Below are 26,834 nucleotides of genomic sequence, written 5' to 3'. Positions count from 1 at the left end.
CAGGCTGGCCTCCTGTTCTTCTAAATATCAGTTACACCGAGATACATGTGGCAGCAATCTGTGCCTTCAGTTCATCAGAAAAAGGGATGCCTGGAGAACTGCTCTGTGGTCGTTTTCGAGACCAGTTTACCACCACCTGTCATCCACATGCGCTTTGGGTTTGACTTGAGAGGAGCGATAACAGCTGGAGGTCACCCAGGGAAGGACAGGAGGAGGGTAGAGATGGGATGCAGGAACAGGATGAAGCCTGGAGTCCCTGAGGGGGCCCACCCTACCCTCCAGAGGAATGTGCTTCTCAGCAAGGCAGGGGCTTAAGAGCTGGAATTGTTCCTGAAGCTGCAGACCTGGAATCTTGGACCTATAACCCAGTGTTAGGAAGGCAACATCAAACTTCCAGTAAAATCTGCAGCAGGGGCAGTGAAGTCGACCACCTCCACCATCACCAAACACCCTCCAGAGAGGGGAACACAGGAAACCACACATTTGGATGGAGCAGACCCATGATGCAAAATTCACCCTGCAGAGAGCAAAGCTAACCTAATTGTCTCATTAACATATCTAAAGAAAGACTGTTCAGTCAGAGGGTGAGCAGAGCAGGAAAGAGTCTAGTGACAGCTGTGGGGGGCTTATTTCAGCGGTCTCCAGTATGGAGATGGATTGCGTCTTAGCTGATGCCATTAAATGCCTGAATGATCATAAACACAATAGATGTCACCATTACCCTCTTTGCTAACATTTATGGAGCCCTTATAATGTCTCAGACATGTTTCAATCACTTCACTCGTATTAACTTGTTCAATTTGTTGTGATTTCATTTTACGGAGCAGCCCTTTCATTATAATTTGGCTGACACTGGAGAGAAATGCTGACCCTGGAGACAGGCGCACTCCCACCAACATGATGAAGACATCTGTTGTTGTAAACTTGTAAACTGGCATTCTGGTTTAAGCCCTGCAAGCCCACCTCCCGAGCTGGGTAATGTACATCTGCCCCCGCAGAGAGAGGTTAGTGATCTGTGTGCTGATGAATCCACCACAGCCAGCATTTCTGAGCCCACGGGGACCAGAACCTAGAAACCAAGTGACCATTGCTCCACGAGTCCTCCTGGGTACCAGGCGACACCTCTGAATCATGGGTGCAGGATGCAGCCCAGCGGTACCGTAGCCAGGGGATGAGGCATATGGTGTGGTGGGAAGAGAGGTGGCCTGGACACTGATGGAAGCTGGGTTTGAAATGCACATGGTGGTGCCTTGTGCTAGCTGAACGACCTTCGTCAAATCTACTGAAACTCTCGGAGCTGCAGTTTCCTTGTTTGTAAAATGCACTAGATGGAGGAGACTGGACAACCCTGGAATGTCACGATGCTGCTCATTCAGCGTCAGATTCCATGGCATCAGAAGTCTGGTCTACGCTGAGGGCTTGGTGAGCATGGAGGGTCTGTGAGCACTGTGCCCAGCTGGGAGGATGGGCAAAGTGAGAGTGTACAAGGAAGGGAGGAGAGGAGGGGCCATCTGGGGATAGGGGAGAAGGAGCCCACACCATTTCCCTTATGACCATAGAATACCTTGTCTAGAGGTGTTTGGGATGGACAAACGAGGCCAGGAAATGCCAGGGTCAGGAATTTGGGGGCCTCCTCCATGTCCCAAGTCACGTAACGGGTGCTGGTTGTCTACATTTCAAGCCTTGTTTTCCGCTTCCGCAGGTCATTGCCGGACCTCTGAACCAACCCGGGGATGGGAAAGTGCACAGCATGGGGAACTGTGACAAGGAGCACTGAAGCGGATGAGAAGGGGGCCATTACCATCAGCACACCGAAGGACCACCAGTCAGCGCTCTGCGTGTGTCCTCGTCGGTTCACCACCTCGGGTGCCATGTATTCTATTGTCCCACAGAATGAGTATGCTCTCTTGTCGTGGTCGATGGCCTCCTTACTCAGCCCGAAATCTAAAGGTAAACACAGTACACAGCACTTTTTCAGTCCCGGAGTGGCCTTCTGGACTGTTCCCATGATGACTCCTAACCCGCGGGCTTCAGCATCATTTACGTGAACTCTGCCTGACTGGGCATCTCTTCTCCCACCCGTTCTGTCAGGGCGCAACATAACCCTCTTGGGATGCAGGCGTCATCATCCTCACGCATGCTGGGCAATGCCTGGTAAGTTCCCCAAGTCAAAATCCTTCAAGAATCTACAATTCAGGAGTGCCTTGTAACGATATCAAGAAGGTGTATTTCTTAGTGATCACATGAACTCCCCAGGAGACCCGATTGTTAATAGGGACACTCAGGTGGAACGTAGAGCTCTGATGCTGCAGGTCAGCGGGCCCAGGATGGAGAGAAGCATGTGCTGCTGCTCTGATGAGATGGGAAGGAAGGCGTTGGTTCTGAAGGAAAGGACTGGAACGGAGTTACGGGCAGAAGGCTACTTGGGAAGGAGGTCCTGGTTGGTGAGGCACAAAGGGGAAGAAGACAAGTCCCATAGGATCTTAGAGCATTTGGGGGGTATGCAACGAGCACCCTCCCCTCCGCCTCCTCCTGAAATCCTCAGTAAACTCAACCTTCCTCCAATGCCTGCATGTTAATACACTTAGCGGATGACAGACACGGTGAACACACTGGCTCTAAGATTAGTGCACCTCTCAGTTTTGTCATCTGTGAAAATAAGGATGACATCACTTCCTTCCAGGGCACATGAGGATGAAGCAAAATCACACCCTGAGTGAGAACAGAGATTTGCTCACTCACTGCTTAAGTGACTCGTTTGCAATTAGGGTCCCCGGGGTTTGTTTACAATTTGTGCCTTGCCAAAATGAAAAATTATTGCATATTATTAACTTAAAGTCATGAATAAGTAACAGAGACCATGATTATTAGATGAGGAAAGCCAAAACTCTTTAAAATTAGATAAATTTGACGTGGCAGCTCCATACTTATTCCAGCTACGGCTGCACATGTGTGATTTATATATGACATATGCTGATCCTCAGTCAGCAGAGAAAACTTGTAAAGAATTAGCAGAACCTGAAATGTGCACAAAATGCCACAGTGGCACTTCTGAACACCTTAACCAGTTGCAGAAGTTAATTTTACTTTCTCAGGTGGTAGGGGTTAATTTCTTCTGCTGTCGTATGTGTGGGAAGGCACAGAGACATCAACAACAGATCAAACTGCAGTGGGGCAGCTCCCACCAGCCACCGAAGAGGCACAGCTGTTGACCACGTGACACTGCAGGCGCCCCAGAGGCTGTGCTTCACCTGCCAGGAGCACGTGGCCTGAAGGTGCTGTTAAAGGGAGAGTCACGACCTTGTGTGTAAGTTCATGAGAAATTTAAAAAGTCTAACTTTGCAACATTAACAAGCATTTAAAAATATTTACTAAGCCTCACTGGGCCGACTTGACTGACATTTATTGTCAGTTGCTCTGTGGACGCTGCAGGATGCTGGGGATCCAGCAAGAGCGGTAAACCTGCCCTTGAGAAGAGGCTGTGGCGAGACGCAGACAGTAACTAAGCAGCAGCGAGACAGTGCGGAGGCTGCAGAGTGGAGAAGGAGAGGCCTCGGGAAGAAGGGGCGGCCGAGGAAAGCTTTGAAGGAAGAACGAGGGTCAACCACGTGCCCTGAGCAGGGAGGGCTTCCCAACAGAGGTGAGGAGAGAGCATTAGGTCAGGGATGGACAGGCGGGAGCGAGTGTGCGTGGAGATGAGGCCAGGCCAGGTCAGCAGGGTGGCTGGCAGGAGAACAGCCCCCAGAGACGTCCACACTCCAACGCCCAGAACCTGTGAATAAGTCACCTTACAAGGGGGCCCCTGCAGATGTGATTAAGTCAAGAATTGTGAGATGGGGAGGTGATCCTGGATTACCAGGTGGGCCAATGAACCACAAGGCTCTTATGTGGAGGACGGGGTGGAGGTCAGAGTCCGAGAGAGACTGGGAGATGCTGCACTGCAGCTCTGAAGATGGAGGACGGGGCTGCGAGCCAAGGGATGTAGGTGATCCCACAGGCTGGAGAAGGAAAACGGATTCTCCCCCTGGAGCCTCCAGAAAGGAACGCAGCCCTGCTGACACCTTTATCTTAGCCCCGAGAGACCCATTTTGGACTTCTGGCCTCCAGAACCATAAGATGATAAATTTGTGTTGTTTTAAGCCACCAAGTCTGTGGCAATTTGTGACAGCAGCAAGAGGAAACCAATACAAATGGGTGTCATGGAACTAGAGGGTGTGTTGTCAGTCTGATTGAATTTGGTGGCAATGCGGGGTTTGAGGTTTCAGCAGGGAGATTGGTCCCTCAGAAATGATGAAGGTGGGAGGGGTATGGCGGTGACAAGGACCATGGTGCTGGAACATGCCAAAGTGAGATCACAGACATTTGCCCTAAGATCAGGGCTGTGCATCGTGATTCTTGGACAAAACATCCAGTGATGCTGAGATTCCGCAGGGAAGGTGCTAGAAGAGTCTTCAGTCAGAAGAGAGAAGGAAAGGAGGGCCCATCTGGAAAGTCTTGAGCATTTTGAGATGCTGTGAGGACACACACCAACATAACTAATACATAGTTATGAAGAATTCAGCCAAATCAGAGATGCACATCTGCACACACTGGTGCAATACCAGGGCTTTGGCTTTGCGTGGGTCCCTGGCTTGACTAGGGCTGAGATGAGGGAGACCATCGTCTTTTACAAACCTGTAATCTTAATATGTCCCTCTTCATCCAGGAGGATGCTGAAAGAAAGAGGAAGAAAACAGATGATTTAAAAGAGACTGGACATGCTGGAGGGCACGTGGATCTCAGGGGGACACCCTTAGGGCCACTAGGGCCACAGTCTCTGGCCGGGAGTTAGCTGCATTCACAGATGTGGGTTTTCAGATTACTGGTCCCCTCGCCAGCAGCTCTGCTAGGTCAGAAGCATATTCAGATCCACGGTGTTTGGGGAGGCTGAGGGGCTCCCTGTGTTCTTGCACCTGGTTAGCCAGGCAAATGCAGGAGACTGCGGTTTTGAGACCTCTTGAGCCCACGGGGAAGGTTTGGGAACCTTCCGGACTGTCCTGCATGAAGAATAGGACTGAGAGGGTCCAGGACTGCCCTGGCCCGTGGAGATCTGAAACCTCTTAGAGGGGGTTTTTTGTACCCAGGTAGGCTCTCGATGGCCAGAGCCCCACTCCTTCTCCCCAGATCTCTCCGTGAGCCCCGCCTGGGTCTCGGGATCAACCCGACTTCCACGGAAGCCTGTGACACTTTGGGCCATGGCACAGAGGAGCCTCGGGGCTCTGCAGCCTTCATCTTGTTATAAGATCTGGTCCCACTGGGTCCCTGCCTTGCTCCCTGGTCCAAGCCCTCGTCACACCAGCGTCTGACATCTAGACACCCTGGAAGGGAGTGTTGGCCTTGCTTCGCCTGGCTTTCCTGTGTAGGGCAGCGTGCACTCCCCCTTGGAGGCCAGAGGGAGAGTCTGCAAGGGGCGGATGCAGGCGAGCACCCCAAGAAGCCCGTCTTCCAGGCTGTCAGCCCTCGGGTCCCGGGGCTCCTAGACTTCCCAGTTTGTTTGCTGTAATAAATCCTGTTCCACCAGCTCCTGGGAGGTAGCAGCCCAGCCCTACAGAGACCAGGAAGTGGACCAGATAGAAACCAAAGCAAGGCTTTGAGGATTAATATGTGATACCTTAAAAAATCTGGGAAAGGAAGGAGGTTCTCACACCTGCTACCACATGGATGGACCTTGAGGATATTACGCTGAGTGAAAGAAGCCAGACACAAAAGGACAAAGACTGATTCCACTGATTCCACGACATCGTGACCACTCTCAACACTGCTAAACTGTACACTTAAAAACGGCAAAGATGCTAAATTTTATGTTACATTTATCTCACCACGATTTAAAAAAAATCTGCCATGGGATTATCTTCGATTTTCAGTCATACTTAATCTCTGCCCAGAAATGAGCAACTTTCAAGATTAATTCCCTACTAATTCTAATTGACAACAAAATCTTTTCTGTTCAATGCTGCAATTATGCAGTACTATTTTTAGCTGTAAAGATCCTTTTGACTTTTAATGAGAGAGAGACCCAGGGGGCCCAGGGCTCACGGCATCTGTGAGCATGTCAGGCGAGTCGGATCTGAAATCCGCCTCACATTCCCGCTCTCTCTAGGAGACGCCATATTTAACAGGATACTGTCCTCTCTGTGGGGACACTCAAGAGAGGGCCTTTTACGATGATTTAAATGTGTATTTATATGTGCAGCTAGCGATGTTCTACTGTGCTGATGGTCATGTCAAAGCCACGCATGGTACCCACTTTCCTCTGGTCACAGGTAGGCGCACTTTGCATCACACATGTACATAACACGACCTGGTTTCTGGGCAAACCCAGAGGCTTCCCATAAATGGCTGCCACATCTAATAAAAACGGCTGCAGAGAGAGTCCGTCCTTTCCTCAGTGCAGTGTGGGTGAGAGTAAGGATCTGGAGCATGGACCGAGTCCCACTACCGAGCCCTCAGCCACGAGGTCTTAGCTCACGGCTCGGGCACCTTGTGCCCAAAGCTGGTGGGTCCCAGCAGGCCCCGCCTCATCCAGGGGCAGGTGTAGACCTCAGGCTCGGTGGGCGGTATCACTCGCCTCCCAGGGCAGTGCACAGTGAGTGAGAAAATCAGGGACTCTTGTTCAGGTCAGCCAACTGGACCTAAAATAGCATTCACTAGATCTCTCCTTTTTCAAGTGGATTACTCCCAGTTTATGTGTCAGCTCCACACAGGAAATACAAGAAAAAACCTGAGATGGAAAGACTATTACTTTGGAGGGACTTTATTTCTTTAATTTAGAATAGGTTAGCAAAATATCCTAGAAATAACATTACAGATGATCACTGCTAAAGATACACACACCTTGCCTAGGAATCTGGTGCCACTGTCTTTTAGAAAAACTCTCAGAAAAGGTCACCTGACTTGTCATCTAGAAGTGGGTTTGTTGAAGCAGCTGAAAGGGCTTCCTAAATCTGGAGGAGGACGGTGGAGAAGAGACTGGAAGGGAAGAGAGAAACAAGGGCAGAGGTGGCCATGTCTGAGATGTTCCCAACGGCAGGATGAGTCCCACCTACAAGTGGGAGGCAGCATCGTGGCAGGGAGGGGCAGTGAATGTGGAAGGAGTGCTGGGGGGGCCTCTTACCTGCCCAGGCTTAGCGCAACAGAAGGGACATTGACCCTGGCCTTGCCTCCCTCAGAGAGTTGTCATGGGGATCAGCTGAGAACAGGCTAGAAACATCCCATACAAATCAGCATAAGCTACACCTGTGTCTGGGCACCTGTTCAGGGGCGGACAGGTGGATCTGCTCACCCTACTTGGAATCCCTACATGGGACATGCCAGCATGACGATGTCCCAGTCTACTCTCTGATGTGCACTCACGTGGGAAATAAATACAGAGCAATGGCCACCGACGTGGGCCAGCAAGAAAGCGGGTGTTGAGGGCTGCGCCCCCCTGTGTTCTCACTTACTTCTCAGGTTTCAGGTCTCTGTAGATGATGCCCAGACTGTGGAGGTGGTCTAAAGCCAAGGCCAGCTCTGCCAAGTAGAACTTGACATCCTCCTCTGTAAACATTACCTAGAGAGAGAGGGAACAAGACCGTTCAGCTCATTTTGTGGCTAGTTTGTTTTAAAGAACTCTGCCAGAGAGCACGACTCAGCCCCACAAAGTCCACCCCCGGGGCAGATGTGCTCTGCAGAAGATCACGGGCTCCTCCCAGCAATCCTCTGCTGGCTTTGCCACTAGAAACGTGTTCTCTTGATAGTTTTAAGACCCGTGAAGGAAGAAGAGCCCTCTCCTGCAAAGACGACTTAATTAGCCTTGTGAGTGGAGCCCTTAGAGTCCTCTCCACCCTGTCCTCCTTGCCCCCACAAATCACACAACTCTGGAGTGTATTTCTGGGTTTATATTTTAATGTGAGTGCCTCTGATGTGAACTCATCACATTTTAATAAAATAACTAAACCACACTGTCAAGCCTGATGAGGAGCCATGGAAAACGCGTCTCGAATCTCACTCCCTCTCCCTTAGATTTGATATCTTCATCCCCTGGGTTGATGCAAACTAGTAACTGCTAGTTACCCAAAGTGGGATTAGTTCTACCAAATACAACACACATGGTGTAGAGTCAGCTGGGGCGCCCTAAGCCGAGGGAGGCTGGTTGGAGAGGGGATGTGGGGTGTCTGGGTCCACGCGTTGGACACCCTGATTCAGGCAAGCTAAAACACACAGGAGGCCACGATGCCCGGCAGACTTCATGGTCATCATCTATAGCGACAGTTCCTTGTCCCCGGTGCTGGTTAGCGCCAGTACGTAATTTTTGTGGTCACCTTACTAGGAAGGCAGATGGTTATCAGAAACCATTTTTGACATTCACCACGAGAAATCAATGTCACAGAGATCAAAAGTCCATATTATCACTGAGTTCTCTCTCTGAAGGCAGACATATGAAAACTCACTACCTAATCAGAAGGTTGCCTGGTAAGCATGGAATTAGCATAAGGGCAGTTCAGGGAACGGAACGATGAATACGTCAGGCTGATGCAGATGGAGAACATCCATTTCACAAAAGGGATGCTTGCCACTGGGGCAGAGACACATGCCCCATGGTCCTGGACAGAGGCATTTGGGGCTGCTGACCCTCACTGCCCCTCTGGCCTCTGGAATCTCCTGTTCTATCTTCCACGCTCAACCAGCACCTTTCCTGGTTGGGTGTTTCTTTCCTAAATTGGTTAACATCTTCAGTGGGCTTACTTACAGTCAAATTCTGCGGGCTGCCGAATTCTCTTTCATCTGACTTATTTATCTATCTAATCACACGGGTGTGTCTGCAGCTTACTGCTCTGAGGGCAACCGTAATTTTCCACTTGTCCAAGTCTTAGGGCACATCTCAGTGTAGTCCCCAAGTACAGCTGGCAAATAGTTTCCCCATAGAAACGAAAAACCCACAGATGTGAGTTCTTGGAGGCAGTCAGTACAGTGCCCGACACATGGTAGGATGTTGTCCAATGGACTCGTTGAAAGAGACTGAAAGGAAAATCCTTTGCAAGTGTGTCTGTGAACTCTGAGAATCTGTGGTGCCCACGCCTGACAACTTTACTTCTCTTCTGAAATAAGGGTCTTACGGGAGACACATGTCCCCATTATGAGGCGTGACAGGGCTTTTTGCTCATTATCATTGCCTTTTTGGTCAAGAAGCCCAACAACAGGGTGTGTCATCCTGGATGCTGGACAAAACCAAACCCAAGGCCTGGCTCCCTGTAGACGAGAGAGGAAAGGATCAGATCCGTAGGTATCGGACGAAAACTGGCAGGAGTCAACGACTTGGCGTCTTTGGAAGCGTGAGCACAGGCAGGAGGCACATAAAGGACCAGACACCTGCTCCACAACAGCTTGTTGTAGAACTTGGATCTGATTCTTCCAGCCCCAGGCTTTCAACTTATATTGCAAGGAGCCCAATCTATCAGTTGTGCCATCACCCGAGGGACCATTCAAAAACAGAGAGAGAGGGCAGCCTGAGGTCTCCGGGACACCCACCCCTGCTCCACCTTGATCTACTGTTCACTTTGGGATTTCCTGCAGAATGGAGGGATCTCCTGCTAAACAAGTAGGAGGGGAGAAAAGGGGGAGAGGACAGTTTGAAGCCACTGTGAGAGTCCATAACATCCGCCACGCTGGGGTGAGATTCAGAAGGATTGGAACCTGTCCTGTGTGCGGTAGTAATGTGTGCTGCCTTCACCACCCTCTGTTCTGGATAAAGGGACACCCTCACCAGCCCACACAGCATCATGAAGCCCAGCAGTAGTGTTGCCTGAGGCAGAATGCTGGTTTTTTCCATTCCACGAAGCAGAGAGCTCTTCAAGTCAAGTGGGGGACAGAGAGCTCTCATGTTGCACTGCATAACATTCCGGAAAGTTCGTATGTCAGGTACTGTGAGGTCAAGGATAAACTTGAGGGTTGTGAAGTGGCTGGTGGTCATGGAGACCTCGTGTGTGGTGACCTGGTTAGAGGCTCCTGAAGTGCCTCCCAGGATGTGTGGTTGGCGTGTTAATAGCATCTTCCTACCACGGAAAGTGAGATACTGTGAAATAAAGTCGTTCCCAACTGTTACACAACCAACTTTCCATTGCCATCTGCTCTACAAGGGCAGTGAACAGAGTGCAACAGAAAGTTCTAGAGCTTCACAGAGGTCTTTGGAAGAGTCAGTTTTCTTAAGATCTTCCAAGGACAACAGATGTCTTCTCTGTGCAACTAGTATGGCTTCTTTAAAACGAATACACACACACACACCAACAGCCCCCACACCAACCACACGCATCACACATATACCACACATACATATGCACGTGTACATGTACAGTCTCAAACATACTATACACTACACATACAGGCAAATGCACACATACACCCACGTGACTCTCACACACACTACACACTCACCATACGACACACACACACATATGCCAAAGCACACACACGTACCACACACACACCCCTCCCCTCAGTGCTCTCCACCCCTCTTTGTCCCTCGAATTCTAGACACAAACCCACAGCCTGCCACCTCCTGGAGGAGGGCCGTTTACCTCTTTGGAGAGCCTGGTGAAGAGGTCCCCTCCCCGCAGGAAGTCCAATATCAGATAGAGCTTCCCTTCCGTCTGAAAGGCTGCGGAAGGAGCGAGAGTTGAGCATTTCGGCAGTCACAGAGGTCCCCAGGGGTGGATATTGTTCCCTTGGCAAAAAGCCCCGTCTCTGACTCAAATAATACCACGTAGTCTGTAATGCTGGGTCATTTCAGAAACGGGACCTGAACCGCTTGGGACAGCTCGCCAGGGCGGAATTCAGGGAAAGAGAGCCGACAGTAATGGGCTCTGCCTCTCTCACTTTTATTAAGAGTCTGGAGATGTTTTCTCTTTTCTTTTTTCTCCCTTCCTTCCCTCCTTCTTTGCTTCCCTCTCGCCTTCCTTTTTCAGTCACAAAGGGGACTGAAAGGGAGAGAAGTATCTGTATGTTTCCACTTGCTCTCGTTCCACCACTATAAATGCTGGGCTTTGGGTACAACTGGGTCTCACTGGAGTGTCGGCTTTTGCTGTAGGTGTTTGGTGAGGAGCAGGATGACAGCTCTGACCGTGTTTGGACAGTCTCCTTTCCTTCCAACAGAACTGCACTTTGTACAACTAAGGGTTCAAGCATCAGTCATCTGATTCCTTCCTTTACGGCAGCGTTGGTGACCGGCCGGCATGGCTATTTGTACTTAGGGCAACAGGGCTCACGTTCTCTGTTTGATGGCCGTGTGCTATAGTTATGGGTGTATTGTTTGTTTCAGCTCTCGCCCACCACTCAGCAAGGGCATGCCGCAGTCGAAAGGGGGCTGAATGCCATGTGGGGGCCAAGAGAAACCACTCACCGTTACTACTGGACGGTCAGCTCAATGTTATTGATGACCTATCATTTGGCATCTACTTTATATACACGGGCAGTACGGCTGGGAGGGGTCCTGATATCCCTACACACTTGAAAACTTTTTATTTTCTAAAAGTAAGTCCTAGAAGCATTATAAATGTTGAGGTTTTAGAAACACATAGCCTCTAACTAGAAAACACGACAGAATTGTGAGACTTGAAGCTTGAATTAAATGCTCCATCCTAGCTCTGGACGGGCAGATGGAGAACAAGCGTCTTTTGATCAACCACAGAGGTAACAGGGAGGACGCCTTTAAAAATCTTTGTGAGACACCCAGTTCTTAACATCTTCCTTAACCCAGGAAAACACCCTGAAAGCCAACTGAAATGACACAGGGGACTGGATCTGATGCCAGCAAGTCAGCAGCAGTAGAGGCGGCAGTGTAATGGAGCGAAGGCAGCCTCTCTGCCGTCTGCTGTGGGACGAGATCCCAGGGCACCTGCCCGCAGGCCTGGGGACCGTGGTTACTGCCTGGCTTCCAGCAAGTTCACATCCATATTCGCTCTTATTATTTTTCAAAGGAGAGGCCACAGAATTTCCAAACAAGACTGAACTGTTTTCTTAGCAATATCAGAAATTAATCAGCAAAGAGCTAGAAGTCTCTGCCCTCCTACCTTTGGGCACGTGTTTATGCCTTTGCTGCCAATTTGTGTAATCTCACCACAATCTCCCCAAACCCCGCCCTCCCCAGTGCCTTTGAAACAACAAGCGCGGTTTCGTTTTCTTCCTTCTGTCCTTCACTCACATCATTATTCAAGTCGGGTTGTAAACTTGACTGCAGTCTGGCACGACTCTGGAGGGGCCATTTCCTTAATTATTTTTAATTTGAAGATTTCACTATTGCTTCTCTGAGGAGATTAAAAGGCAGAGAGCAAACTAGGAGGAGCTGTGTGCCACCGCAGACATGTGGTCTGGGCTACAGTATGTGATCTGAGCCTCAGTTTCACTTCTGAAAAATGGAAACAATAATCCACCTGGAAAGGAAGTTTCTTTTTTTTAGAGAGAGACCATTTATTTTTATTTATTTTTTTTGTGAGGAAGATTAGCCCTGAGCTAACATCTGTCGCCAATCCTCCTCTTTTTGCTGAGGAAGACTGGCCCAGGGCTAACATCTGTGCCCATCTTCCTCCACTTTATATGGGATGCTGCCACAGTATGGCTTGACAAGCAGTGCGTCGGTGCACGCCCAGGATCCAAACTCAGGCTGCCAACAGTGGAGTGCGCACACTTAACTGCTACACCACCGGGCCGGCCCCTGGAGAGGAAGTTTTGAGGGTTCAATGAGCTACAATCTTTAAAATGCTTGACACATGGTATTCACTTAAAATGTGGGAGTTGTTACCATTCTGGTTTAAAGAAATAATTGGGTCATAAAGCATTTTATTCTGAAACAACAAAAAAATATGTGATAGATTCACTCCAATCTAGGTCAAGAGAACTTTTTTCTTTAGCACTTTATCAATGATGATAATTTAATTAATAATAATATAGAGTCCCTCATAGTGGGTCTTGGAGACGAAAACAGGCATCTTGCTCCTTCAGAGAAGAACCGTGCAAGAGACTAAGGAATTGGGAGAGAAGACAACCCCACCCAGATAGGACTGGACGCTACGACACAGGGAGGGTTTTCATCTTCCGATCTATTCCTCTTCCTCAATGTCCTCTGCTTTGGGGAATGTTGCCCTAGGTCCTCTCAAAAGTAGGTTATTTTTAATTTTTTGTTTTTGGTGAGGAAGACTGGCCTTGAGCTAACATTTGTGCCAATCTTCCTCTATTTGGTATGTGGAATGCCACCACAGCATGGCTTGATGGGCGGTATGTAGGTCCCCGCCAGGGATCAGAACCTGCAAACCCCAGGTTGCTGAATTGGAGCGAGCGAACTTAACCACCACGCCACTGGGCCGGCCCCAAAAGTGGGTTATTTTTTACTGTATTTACCATAATGAAGCTTTACAATGAAAGGGTGATTCACTTCTGCCAAAATGTCTCTCTCCATCTTCGATCTGACTCGGTCCCGCACTGCAACAAAGAAAAACGAAGGCTTTCAAGAAGGAGACATTAGAATTCTGGAGAATGTGGAATATAAAACATTAGATATAAATAATCTCCCCCAACTGTTTGTTATAAAAATTTTCAAACACGTACAAAGTTGAAATAATAATGATCACCCCTAACTAGATTCAACAATAGTGTTAACACATTTGTGCTCTCTCTCTCTCCACACATACACACATTTTAGTAAAAAATCTGACAGTAAATTGTGGACACCATGACACTTGACCCTTGGATGCATTTGCATGCAGCGTATCCTAAGAATAAAGACAGTCTCTTACATAACCAATGTGAATGTCACTGCTAAGAAAATCACAGTCATTCCATAATATCATCTAATATCCAATCCATATTCAACTCCACTCCCATGTCATTTACAGTTGTTATTTTTTCTAACCCAGGATCCAGAAGAGGTTCACACCTTATATTTGGTTGTTGTATTTTTTTATTGTTTTTGCTGCTAGAATAGAATAGTGCCACATCTTTTTTCCTGTGTTTTTTGTGGACTTTTTCGTAAGTCCAGGCCAGTTTTCCTATAGATTGGTCCACATTCTGGGTTTGTCTGATTGTTGCTTTACCAGTCACTTGAACTCCTATGTTTCTTGGAAACTGAGGATAGGTCCAGAAGCTTTATAAGATTGAGGCTGAACATTTTTGGCAAAAATACCCTCCAGGTGATGCTGTGTGCCTCAGATTGCAGCAGCCGAGGTGGTGATGCAGCGTTATCTTGCTACGTGATGCTGAACTGGATGACGTGTTTAGGGTGGCAAGTCACCAATCTCTCATTGTAAAGACCCATGTCCCTTTGTAAGTAATAAGTCACCTGCAGGGTGACATTTTGGCCTCGAGTATCTGTGGGTTCCTAACAACCCTTCATCCAATGGTGTCAGCACACACGTATGATCCTTGCTTGAGTCATTTAGGGTTGCAAAATGCGATTTTCTCATTTCTGATGGAACTAGAAATCAAGAGGAAGAGTTCTTCTCTGTCTCTCTCCCTGAGCATAACTATGGACTGTAGATTTTTTAAAATTTAGTGTATTATAACCAATTACAACATTATTCTTTTTGGTGCTCACACTGCCCCAAGTTTAGCCATCTGGGAATACAGATGTAATTAGTTTCGAGGCAAAAATAAAGAAAGAAAGAAATATCACCACTTGAGACTAAGAACTGCAAATTGCCACAAGTTAACTGGTCCACCCAGTGCAGCATCAAGTGACCTCACATGGCCCCACGTAAGTGACCGCAGGAATTTCCTCAAACATTCACATGTGTGACAAAGATGGTAAGTATCATATCACTGGGCCAGGCATTTACAGTCAGCCTTAGTTTGGCCTTGCAATACGTACTTTTAAAGTTTTATTTAAGAAGTCCTTCCCTAAGGACGGCTAAAATAATAATAATAATAAAAAAGCCTCAGAAAATAACAAGCATTGGTGAGGATGTGGAGCAATGGGAATCCTGTGGAGATGTTGGTGGGAATGTAAAATGGTGTAGCCGCTGTGGAAAACAGTTGGGCGGGTCCTCAAAAAGTTAAACATAGAACTACTATAGGACCCAGCAATTCCACTCCTAGGTATTTATCCAAAAGAATTGAAAACAGGGGCTCTAGATACTTGTCCACCAAAGTTAACAACAGCATTATTCACAACAGCCAGAAAGTGGAGGCACCCAAGTGTCCATCAACAGATGAACGGGCAAACACAACATGGTGTTCCATACAATGGAATATTATTCAGCCTTAAAAAGCAATAAAACTCTGACACATGCTACTGCATGGCTGAACCTTTTTTATTTTTTTATTTATTTATTGTTTTCCCCCAAAGCCCAGTAGATAGTTGTATGTCATAGATGCACATCCTTCTAGTTGCTGTACGTGGGATGCGGCCTCAGCATGGCAGGAGAAGTGGTGCCTCGGTGCACGCCCGGGATCCAAACCTGGGCCGCCAGCAGCGGAGCGCGCGCACTTAACCGCTAAGCCATGGGGCCGGCCCAAGCATGGCTGAACCTTAAAAACATTATGCCAAATGAAATAAGCCAGACACAAGAGGAGAAACACTGTATGATTCCACTTATATGAGGTACTTAGGGTCGTCAAATTCATAGAGACAGAAAGTAGACGGGTGGGTGCCAGGGACTGGGGAAGGGCAACGGAGAGTTGTTTAATAGGGACAAAGTTTCTGTTTGGGATGGTGAAAAAGTTTTGGGTATAGAGAGTGGTGGTGGTTACACAATATTGTGAATGTACTTAACGCCACTTACAAATGGTTAAAATGATCAATATTATTTTATGTATATTCTATCACAATTAAAGAAAAAAGGAGTCCTCACTCCTGGGTCACAAGGACAGGCTGCTCCATTTTGCTTTGTTCACTCTACTTTCATCGTTCGCGTTGTCCCTGCTCTCCAGAGTCCACCTGTGTTCTGGTACCACGGCCACTGTACGTGCCCCGTTGGTCTGTGACAGTGTAGCCTGGTGGTAGAGTGGCAACTCTGGAGCTCACGGCCTGCGTTTGCACCCTGTGTCTGTCACTCAGATCGTGGGCTGCTCCCTGCTCAGTTTCCTCATCTGTAAAGTGGGGATGATATGGTGTCTACCTCACAGGACTCCTATGAGAAGTGAATGAAGTAATGTGTGAAACCCTTACAGCAGTGCCGGCCGCAGCAAGCACTGTGCTCGCTCTACTGTCATTGGTGGAGTTAGCTTCACTGTGTGATAAGATTCCTTGGCTTGCTCTGATTATTCTCTTATGCCCCACTGCTCATCTTCCTGTAGCAACACCGGAACTTTGTAATCGCAGTGGCCCCAAATATCCCTCAGAATCTAGAAGGGGCACACAGAAGGCAGAGCTGCAGGTTGCCCAGCGGCATCTCCACAGCCCGCAGCCGGTCTCCTCTGTGTCCCCAGCAGCTCTGAACCCCCAGGACCAAAGCACCAGGCAGAGGAGTGTGGGGTCCAGCTCATCACTGTCCACATCCAGGGTGACAAACGGTGGGTCCTCCTTCTGGCTAGACCAGTGGAATAGAATTTTGTTGCTGGAAAGACCTTGGAGAGCATGCAATTCAACCCCGTTATTTCACAGGACAGCAAACTGAGGCTAAAGCGGGTGCTCTAAGCCCGACGGCTGGTTGGTGCAGCAGGGAGCAGACCCCCACAGGCCGCCTTTCCACTGGGTGCACCCTCCAGGGTGCAGGGCACTGTTACCACTGGGAACAGATTCCAGCACAGAAGACAGGATACTCAGGGAGGACCACAGAGAAACAAAGCGACCTCAGCTGGAAAGGTCTCACAAGTAAGGGCTGCGAACGGAAACTGTTGCCCAAGTGATGGACATGGAGCACGGCATTCGGAGTTAAGACGGTCACTGAGCATTTTTACTTAATGCAATTTCATATTGTCAGCTGTGGTTTTGCCTCTGGAGCAAGGATCCCCGAGTTCAGAGATTCCTTTTTCCTCTCTGATAGTAGTAATTGCGTGCAAACCTTTTTAGGGGGCTGTGTTGCAGAATTAACCTCACCTTTCCTGTTTATCATTTGTGAGTTGACATCTTAGTGATCTGCATTTGAGTTTTTGTCCGTGTAGTTTTTCTTTTCTATGTAAAGTAACCAGAAAATAGGCCCTACGACAGCAAATTTGGTGGAGGTGTTGAAGGCAGAGCAAGGGTTCCTTTCCGGTGAGAAGACACTGACCAGAGAGGGGATGGCTCTCCCCAGCTCCTTTAGCACCTGGATGATGACTGAACAGTGAAGTCAAAATTCTTGTAACCTGGCCTCGAATTTCCTTTTCCTCCTGCCTCTCTTCCTGCATCCCACTCCTCTTCCATCACTATTTATAAGTCTTCTTCATGCGACACAAGACATGCAGCTGCAGGCTCTGCCCCAGGAAGTCCGAGTCTGCGGGCCAGACTGTAGAGGGCAGCAGGGGCACCTCTAGAGCGCCAATCGCCTCTGCGTGCATGGGGGAGCTGGGGACGGGGCCTGGGGGGTTAGAACCGAGAGACCTGGTGATCGCTTAGCTGCTGGGCTAGGAAGGAGAGAGGTGTGTCACCCTGGCCCTCTGGCCTGGGTGACGGGTGGGGAAGAAGCTGCGGGGAGGAGAGAAGAGGGCCACCAGCAGGCACGTCGCGTGAGGGCGTCGGGGACGAGCAGCGGTCAGTAAGAGAGGCTGGTCTGGAGCTGTGCTGCAATGCAGCCTCGCGGCCCTCGTCTCCTGGCGGGAGCTGTGGGCATTCGGGGCCACCTCCAGGAGGTGTGCAGAGACCACCCCCAGGAGACGCACAGGACGGGAAGAGGACCATGCGAGAACATCACGGGGGGTCTGGTGTCATCGCGGTGGGTGGGGGCTTCACCACTCTGTGGTCAGCAATGTGGATGACCAGGAGAAGATGGAGGTAGAGACCTCAAGAAATGTGAAAGAAAGTGAGTTCAGCGACAGCAAACGCGCCAGAGACCGTCTGTGGGTGAGCCCCTCTTTCAGGGGGTCTCGGGCGGCTTTGTGACAGCAGCGGCTCGCCTGTCAGGAAATGATGCTGCGGTGGCCACATTCAGCCCTGGAGATACGCAGGAAGCTGGGTCTAGGATGGGGTGGGGTGAATAAAACCGGAGCAGTCGTGTCTCTGGGAGATTCTTTTAGTGTGATTTTTAGAAGTTTCTATATACTTTTTAATTAAAACATATTTCATCCATTCATTCTTGAAAAAATGTAGTTTATGACATAGATAAAAATAAGATAGTTTGATATCAAACATGACCACAGTTACACACCAGAGAGAACATTTTTTGGCAGCTTCTGTGTGACTTCATTAGGACGCTCTCCCAACACAGCTCGTTCCCTCACATTAGATACATTGCAGACTCCAGGACGATTCTCTCATTATCTATCACCCTAGCTCTGCCGCTTAAGAGAATGAACACAGAGGGAAAAGCAAGACAGTTCACAGGGAGACAGTACAAGGAATCTCTCCATTTCTGCCTATCCCGAGTTATAGGTTCCAACAGCGACTGCCAGCATGAACACCAAAGAAAGGAATTCAAATGAGTTAGCAGAAGCAAAAACTGAAATCCTCTCATTCAATAAAAGATACAGAGGATACTAGCTGAAGACCGCAAAGGAAGAAAGGCCATGTGAAGCAGTGGAATCAGAAAGACATCTCTCACAACAAACGCACAGGCTGAGAAGGAGGCCCCAGGTGGCATGGTCGGCAGGCTCACAGGAAGCGAAGGGCGGAGAGTCAGTGACAGTGGGCTACAGGACTGCCCCTTCTCATACTGATAGACAAGAAGCCTCTCTGAGCAACCTGCTGTGTAGACCCACAGAACTCTGCCACACCCCAGAACTGGGCTGCATCCTCACGGTGAGAACCTCATCTGATGCATCTGGCCAGCCTCCTAGGGCGGTGTCTGTCCTTTATCTCAGGAGAGCCGACCAGGCTGACAGGGCCTGTGGGGGAGCAGTCTCCTGTCACCCCCAGGTGCATGCTCTTCTGGGGAGAAGTACATCCGCCTGTCCCCTGCCCACCCCACGACATGATCTGGTGAAGCAAGTGGCAGAGGAAAGGGGACACTGTGTTCCTACACCCATCTTGCCATCTCCTCGCAAAGCTTGGTCTTTGACTCTGGTTAAGATCATCTAAAAAATCTCTAAATAGGATTGATGTTGTTATCATTGAGTTCAGACCTATTTGGAACGAGGATAACTGTTTAGTCACATATCTGATTATAGTATTGGTAATGGAAACCTAAGGCCATAATAAGCCTGGTGAAAAAAACTAGAAAAAGATATCTTACATTCGAATTTCCAAGGAGCTGTCTAGTTATAGCGGAAAAATAAATATACATTTCCTCCCTATGTTTTAAACAAAAATAAATCCCAGATCTATTAAAGAGTTAAGTGTTAAAAAAAATCAAGCCATAAAAATGATAACAAAGATGAATACCTATCTGAGTCCTGGGTAGGAATCTTGTTTTAATAAAAGCAATGGAAGAAATAACATAGGAAAGAGTGATAGACTGAGTTACAAAACATCTATAAATCGGCCATCCAAAAAGATCATAAAATTAAAAGGCAAACAATTTAGAGATTATCTGAAACACACAGAAGAAAGGGCCAGGAGCCTAAATAAACACAATATCTCAATACCCTTATTATGTCTAAAGTATCAGACGAAAAACCAAGAATCCAGCCCTGACAGAGAACGTAACGTAATGCAGATTAAACACATCATTTCGGGGAAGACATTTCACAAATGTCTTGTAGGATTAACTTGTTTTGTAGGATTGACTCCCTGGGCATAAATTGGCCAAACCCAAGCAAATATTGGGTCCAGGGTGGAGGAAACAGGAAATGGCTGTGTTCACTCCAGGAGAGATTTTATCACTGCTGACGACCAACTACGGAACTGACCATGCCCAGTTTCCATAGACCAACGCAAGGACAAGCCAACAAGATGTCAAAGAACAGTCACACCAGAAATGCCCTTCGTATATGAAATAACACGTGTGAGACTGGCTCTCCAAAGGTGATGGGGGAGATCTCCGGGTCTGCGCAAATTCTGGCTTTGCTGGGCAGAGCCCCACACTCCGACCTCACCACTGCCCATTCTTTGTGGCGGCAATCACACACGTGCTAGATCCAGGGACTGAGTGAAAGGCCTGGAACTATGGATCTGCCATTTGACTGGCAGCCACGGAGTGGTCCTTCCACTAAGAAAGAAACAGGCATTGAGAGCAAACGCTTCGTTTTCTGATGCTGAGTACATTCAAGCTGCCTCATGGACAGCTAAGGTTACCAAGGGGTTTTGATTCCTAAGACCTAGATGCAGAGAAAGCCCAGAGAGATGCTCCCTTCATCCCTCCATTGCTACTGTGTCAATGAGTTAGAGAAATCGTGAGAGCTGTAGAAAGCTTGAGTCAAAGACTACTCACGCCAGCCTGCAGCAGAACATCTCCAGCAGTCTCCGGCTGGGCAGTCTGGACCCCAGAATCTGAAGCCAGGCCAGGGCCTCCATGGGATATTTACTCTCTCGCATTTGACACGTGAGTCTGGAATCAAGTGGGGCTTGCTACTACAGATGTAAATAGAAAAATGTTCTAGGCTATTTTGAGATTCACTAATAAACTGTAGATATTGGAGATAAAATGTTTTTGTACTTCAAACCAACCCTGTACTTGTGGCTGACCTGCCATGTGGAGGATTAGGGTGATGTGGCTTTCAGGGGGTGCTCTGTTCTGCATGGCAATCTGCACCTCCTGGTGCCAGCTGTGACCTTCATGTGTCCTTCAGCCATCACGGTCCATGGCCACCCCTGGGGCTGAGATGAAGGTGGAAGCATCTATCAACTCACGCCATTGTGAAGGGCATGGCTTCCCTCCCAGGAAAATCAGGGAAGAAGCATATTGTGAGATGACCCTCGTGGACATGACACAATGCAAACTAAAGCCACTTTCTGGAAGCCCTTTTGTTTTGGATCACAACCATGTCCTCACGACTTTCAAGCCCCACACTCCCTTGGCCAATTTCAGGTGCACCTACTCCTTTGTGCTCATGAGAAACTTGGGGCTCAAGACACTCCATCCGGTTGATTTTGTTTCCTCAATCTCTTGGCCTATTCTAGATTTTGAGGAGTTAAAAAGTTGGCTAATGTTCCTTTCAGTCCTAAAAAATATCCATTATCCTTTGACATCTCCTGGCAAGTGAGAAACCAAAATGCAAGTGGGTCCCATTTCGCCAGCCAGCCTGGCGATCCGCACACTGGGGCTAAGCGGTTGTGAACCTCGGGGCATCCTCACGCCCGTGGGAGGCACCAAAACTCCCTGTAAAAGGGCCAACACGATCTTATGAAGCCAGAGGCGGAAATGCTCATGAAATTGATCTTGAAGGACTTGGCAATTGCAAGCTCCATAAGAATCCCTGGTAAGAACAATCATTTATTTTGGAAGATGGATTTAGCTAGAAAAGCTCCATCTGCAATGAGGGTAGGCCCGAAACCCTCTCCTGAGAGTTGGACACCATTGCCTGAATTTGTCTGATTTTTAAATTGTCTCCATCAATACACATTACTTTTATATTATATTATATATCAGATTATATCATATTACATTATGTTACATTATGCTGCTGTATATTATATATAGATCGTGTATCAAATTAAAGGTAAGATAAAAATAAATGAGACTCTCTGAGTCACTGTGAAGATGAGGAGTGGCTGGGTAGGAAGTACACCTAGAAAAGCACTGGGTCGTGGGGATGGAATGCTGGATGTGCAGCCACGATCGCCCTCAGGGACTGCAGGGGACAGGCTTCCACACAATACTGTGGGCAGCTGCACGTGGGCTCTGCAGACGGCTCCAGCCACCAAGAAGCGTGGCAGTGGCAGATTCTGTCTCTGTGATCCAGGCAGCACAGCTTTAGGGACTCTGAAGATGGAGCCCATGCACAAAGTTTCGGCCTGAGACTTACGAAGTCGAGTCCACACACCAGGTCGGTGATGAACTCAGGCTCTGCCCGGCTGAGTGACCACTGCTAACCACTTCCTTCCTTTGCCACAAAAACCTACCAGGCTGGAAATTACATCCCCAGCAGTCTCCCAGATGCAGAATAAAAATCCATCTTCAAACAATATCTTTCAGCCTTCGAAGGTCTAATTCATGGCAAAAAGTGGCCTCCCGTGAGAAGTTGTGTGGCTACACATGGGGTGGCCAAAACTTTGCACTGTCCATTACTCCAGAGAAAGAAGAAAGGAAGAAAACCATAAACAAATAAAAATAAAATGTTAACCACGTGGATGACCATATCCACATCTTGAGGAGCATGACTCCTCAAGATGTGTCTATTTCTCTATACTAAATTATTTAAAACAAGACTGACATGGTTACTTAACTAGCTTCTTTACCAGAGAATCTTTCTGTGGATAAATCTTTAGCTCATCACTCTCCTGTATTTACATTGCACAGGCATTAAAGATGACAAGTAGTGAAAAAAAATCGATTTCCTGCTTTTTACCTATTCACAATTCAAGAAATGCAATTCTGGTAGAAACAAATATATCAAGGATCTCGGGGTACACAGGCGGTGTATAATAATGAACTGGAGTGCCTCTTACTTAAGGATGATGTTTACCTAAGGTACAGGCAGCTCCCTGAGGGCCTGAGAAAGAGAGAAGTCAAAGATGCTTAAGGGGGCGTCATTTTCATCTTACTGTTCATCTTGACCATCTGTTGGGAAAATAAATCCCCTGAATAGTAAATATCCTAAGTACATAAATATCCTAAGTACAATTAGCCAGGATGTGGCTTCCTGATGAGGAAATGACGCTCTGGGGTGGCGGGGACGGGCTGGGTCCCAGGTGCCTGTTATCGTGGGAGGAGCATAGGATTCTGACTCCCCATCTCCAAATCATGTGATTCTGAGTGCGTGGCTTCACTGCTTTGTGCCTCGGTTTCCCCATTTGTAAAATGAGGATAATAATAATACCAATAGGAGCGCTTACAATGTGTGCTTGGAATTTGCCTTCCTCCCCTGGCCCCCAGGAATTTGTAAGGATCCAAATGTGAATCAAATGACATAAATGAATTAGGGTAGAAATAAAATCTGTTCAAACTAAGGCACTGACGGAAGCTGAGTTTCTGAGTAAGTAAGTGTTTTTAAATGAAGCATCTCAGTGCTAGGGAAACAGAAAGAAATAAAATGGTGCTGAAAATAACATTCTGAGGTTTGAAACCAACTGGGCTAACTCCGACTGGGGACTATTCCAAGATGCTGTAATCAATGTGAACGTAATCCATGCATTCCCATCCTGGTCACCATGTACACTTTTGCATCCCCCAGCACATCTGCTGACATTTTCCGTGATGTCATCTGAGCTCTACTTCTCAAAGAGAGGATGAGGAGTAACAGAAACAGGGGTCCGCCTGAACCCCACGAGCTCAGAACACGCTGTTCTGGTCCATTTCCCTACTTCCTCGCAGGGCAGGCCACCACAGTAACCCACACACAGCTGCCAAGAAACACATGTGAAATGACCATAACTGCCCATTAGTTACTTAACTTGCTAAACAAAGAGATTTTGCCAGAATGGTATTTTTTCTCCTTTAGGATCAACAGGACATAATTTATTTCCTTCAAACCAAGGAATGTGTATCACCTTTGGGGTTAGAAAGCTGACTTACAGGGAAAATGATTGAAAAATTAGTTAGGCATGAAAATTATCCAATGAGAAAGTCCAATGGAATAATTATCATTGCAAAGAAATATATTCATATCGGGTGCTCTCTGTTGTCCACTGAAACAAGAGAATTCTACACAGGGACCCTCCTGTGGGTGTGTGTTTGCGGTCTCTTCGCAGGTACCTGTCATCCTTAATAACTGACACAATCATACGCTCTTCAGAGTGTAGCTGGAGGGACTAGGGCTGAACTAAGACATCACTCTTTCTAACCAGATGGTAATGTTCAACTTTCCTCCTCTCTCCTCCTCTCAATCTGACCTAAACAAAACCCAGACAAGAAAAGTCCTAACTCATCTCCAAAGCCCATTTTCATGGAGAAAAGGACCAGAGATGAACATAGCTAACACTTTCTGAACCTCTGCTGAGCCAGCAGCAGTTTACATGCATCAACGAATTTAATCCTCACATCAACAACGCTATAGGGTAGGTGCTATTACTGACATAACCCCATTTTAAGTAGGAGGAAAGGGAGGCCAGGAGAGGCTCCTCAAAGTGACACAGGCAGGATTTTAAGCAGGATGAGGCCTCAGGGTCCAGAGTGTGTGCTCCAAGCACCGCATCAGGGGTCCCCTCCTTGGCAGCACACGGAGAGCGGGTTTACGAATTCTCATGTCCAGACCACACCCACACCAACTAATGTAGAACCTGGGGACGGGCCCCCAGGCGTCAGCATTTTGTGACAGTCTCAAGGCAATTCCAGCTTGTAGCCAAGGTTGGGAACCACTGTTATTTAACATGGGTAACAGTGCCCACTTGCCAACTCACTACACAGGGGATGGCGATTCTTTCTGGTCTCATGCTTGGGAATATATTTACAGTCTTACAAACTGAATTTCCTTACAACACAAAGTGGGACATCCCCCTTTGGAATTCATTATCTTTGGAATACATTATACAGAATTGTTACCTGTAATAACTCAGTGTTGAGTCACTAACACAGAAACTTTGTCAATTAAAGAAGTTGAACATTTTCAAAGGGTCGTTAAACAACTAGGAGAGCAGCAGCACCAGCCACGAGAGGTGGGGAGGATACGTTGGGAAGATGAGGGGGCGGGGAGCGTGGGGAGTGAGCACACGCGTGCCAGCTTGTCACACCTTCAGCTGCTGAAGCAGCTGGCATTTCCCTCAGAAATGACATGCCGCCTCTTTAAAGAGAGGAGGGGCAGGTGCCTGACAACTTCAAACTTCTTTAAAGATCAAATAGAGCTGTCAGAAACGATTATCCCTCGTGTGGTTATTTGGAATCCCACCTACAGCAATTCTCACTTCTGCATACATGACAGGCAGCCGTGTTTTTGAGAAACAATCTGGAGTTTTACCCTCATTCCCACAAGTCCTCTGCCCCCTGTTCATTTTTCCTTTTCAAAATAATTTCACGATTCAAACTCCTTGCATTTTCCTTTGGGTGGCTGGCTGCATTTCCAGGTTCCATTGTTGGCGAGTGGCAATTGTCACCACCATTGTCACAGTGCATTCCTCTGTCTTTATCCTTCTTCGGGATTACCAATTAGCTTGCAAACTGGTGATGGTACAAGATGGAGAATGACTTATGGAATATTTGGATAACTCAGGCTGATGGAATGCAGAGGTGCTGGAGCCAAAGCAACTTTAAATAATCCTTTGAACCAACCCTCTTCCTTCATGAGTGAGGAGAAATGAAGGTTTAGAGAGGCCAGGCATCCTTTCCGAGGGGCAGCCTGGTCAGTGATGCAGATCCAGACCTGGTGTCCTTTCTGCACATACTCGGTCCTCCTGTGATGGGTCCAAGTGCCACCTCACGCAAAGGACTGTTTTGTAAAGCTTTTTTATTTTCTCTTAAAAAATAAATTGCAGTTGCATTTTTGGAAAACAATATTCTTTAGTGATGGACCATTATGGAAAACTAAAAAAAGTATATGATGTAAAATAATGTTTGGTTTTAAAGCTGGCTTTTAAAGGAGCATAGGGAAATGGGAAAATTTTCTATTCTTGTATGCTTATATGGCTCATTCTCGCAATGGAAAAAGGATTTTACATAGTCAAGATATTGTTCTGGAATATTTTACAAATAACTTTACATTATAAAAAGTCAACTATGTTTTATTTTTGTAGAAAATTTAATATAGAGTATAGGGAAGAAAATAAAAGCTACCAATAATCCTATAAGTGTTTTCATTTTGGCATATTTCCTACCAGCATGATATACATTTAACATGTGTACACATATATGCATCTACCTGTGCTGATGGAGAGACGCGTGTATTGAACAACATTACAATCCCTTGGTATACACAGTTATATACATAAATATCCCACTCAACCCGCGTAACACTGTATCAGGAGCGCTTTCTCAAGGGCACCGGATTGGATTAGGAAGAAATGCGGAGGCTCACGTGCCCACTGAGGGTGACAGCACTGAGAGGGAGGGTTTTGCACACGAGCCGAGGGGGCAAGGTTACCACTGATGGAGCGCAGGCTTAGCAACGGGTTAAACAAAGAGAACAACTCTCCAGTTCCTGGATTTGATTCCACTCCTCCAGAGCAGGCTGAACAGCCACAGATTCTCTCCCAGCGCTTCCAATTTCAGTCCTACTTTTTCTTCCTTCTCCTTTCAGGAGCAGGAGAGGGTGAGGTCATAGTTGAGGGGAAAGAAGGAACAGTTGTGATTCAAGGAGAAAAGGAACTGTTTAAGGTCGCTGCGCATATGCTGGAAAGGTTAATACAGAACCTGTAGATGGAAAGTCAGATGGTCTGCGATCACCAGGCACGAGCTGATGATAAGATTGAACCATCACAGCTTCCTGTTTCTACCTGTTTTTGTCTTAAACTACAGGAAGTTGCCCGCTCTGTGTTTGAGAGCAAATTTCAATGCTTTGAGGATGAAAGAGTGGGTTTATGCAAATAGCCGTTATTTAGCACCTGTTCATTTAAAAAATAACAGCTTGACTGAGATATAATTCATATACCATTCAATTCACTCGTTTAAAGTCCACACTTCAACGGTTTTTTAGAATATTCGCAGACTTATGCAACCATCACCACAGTCAGTTTTAAAACATTTCCATCACGGTAAAAAGAAACCTCATATCCGTTAACAGTCATTCCC

General features: G+C 47.4%; 1 protein-coding gene across 5 annotated transcripts in view; it reads right to left on the bottom strand.

Moving 5' to 3' along the window:
- RPS6KA2 (ribosomal protein S6 kinase A2) overlaps nt 1-26,834 on the bottom strand; it is a 372,902-nt gene that overhangs the window by 68,825 nt on the left and 277,243 nt on the right. For all 5 annotated transcript variants that reach the window (XM_058534008.1, XM_058534010.1, XM_058534011.1 and 2 more), the window contains 5 exons: nt 13,408-13,488; nt 10,593-10,672; nt 7,482-7,588; nt 4,675-4,712; nt 1,802-1,944 (listed from right to left, as the gene is read on the bottom strand). In XM_058534008.1, the coding sequence (XP_058389991.1) occupies nt 1,802-1,944; nt 4,675-4,712; nt 7,482-7,588; nt 10,593-10,672; nt 13,408-13,488 (449 nt within the window). The remainder of the gene's footprint in view (nt 1-1,801; nt 1,945-4,674; nt 4,713-7,481; nt 7,589-10,592; nt 10,673-13,407; nt 13,489-26,834) is intronic.

Source organism: Diceros bicornis, chromosome 39 (genome assembly GCF_020826845.1).
Source record: "Diceros bicornis minor isolate mBicDic1 chromosome 39, mDicBic1.mat.cur, whole genome shotgun sequence".
In the NCBI taxonomy this organism is placed as follows: Eukaryota; Metazoa; Chordata; class Mammalia; order Perissodactyla; family Rhinocerotidae; genus Diceros; species Diceros bicornis.
This window is presented reverse-complemented; position numbering and strand designations above follow the sequence as displayed.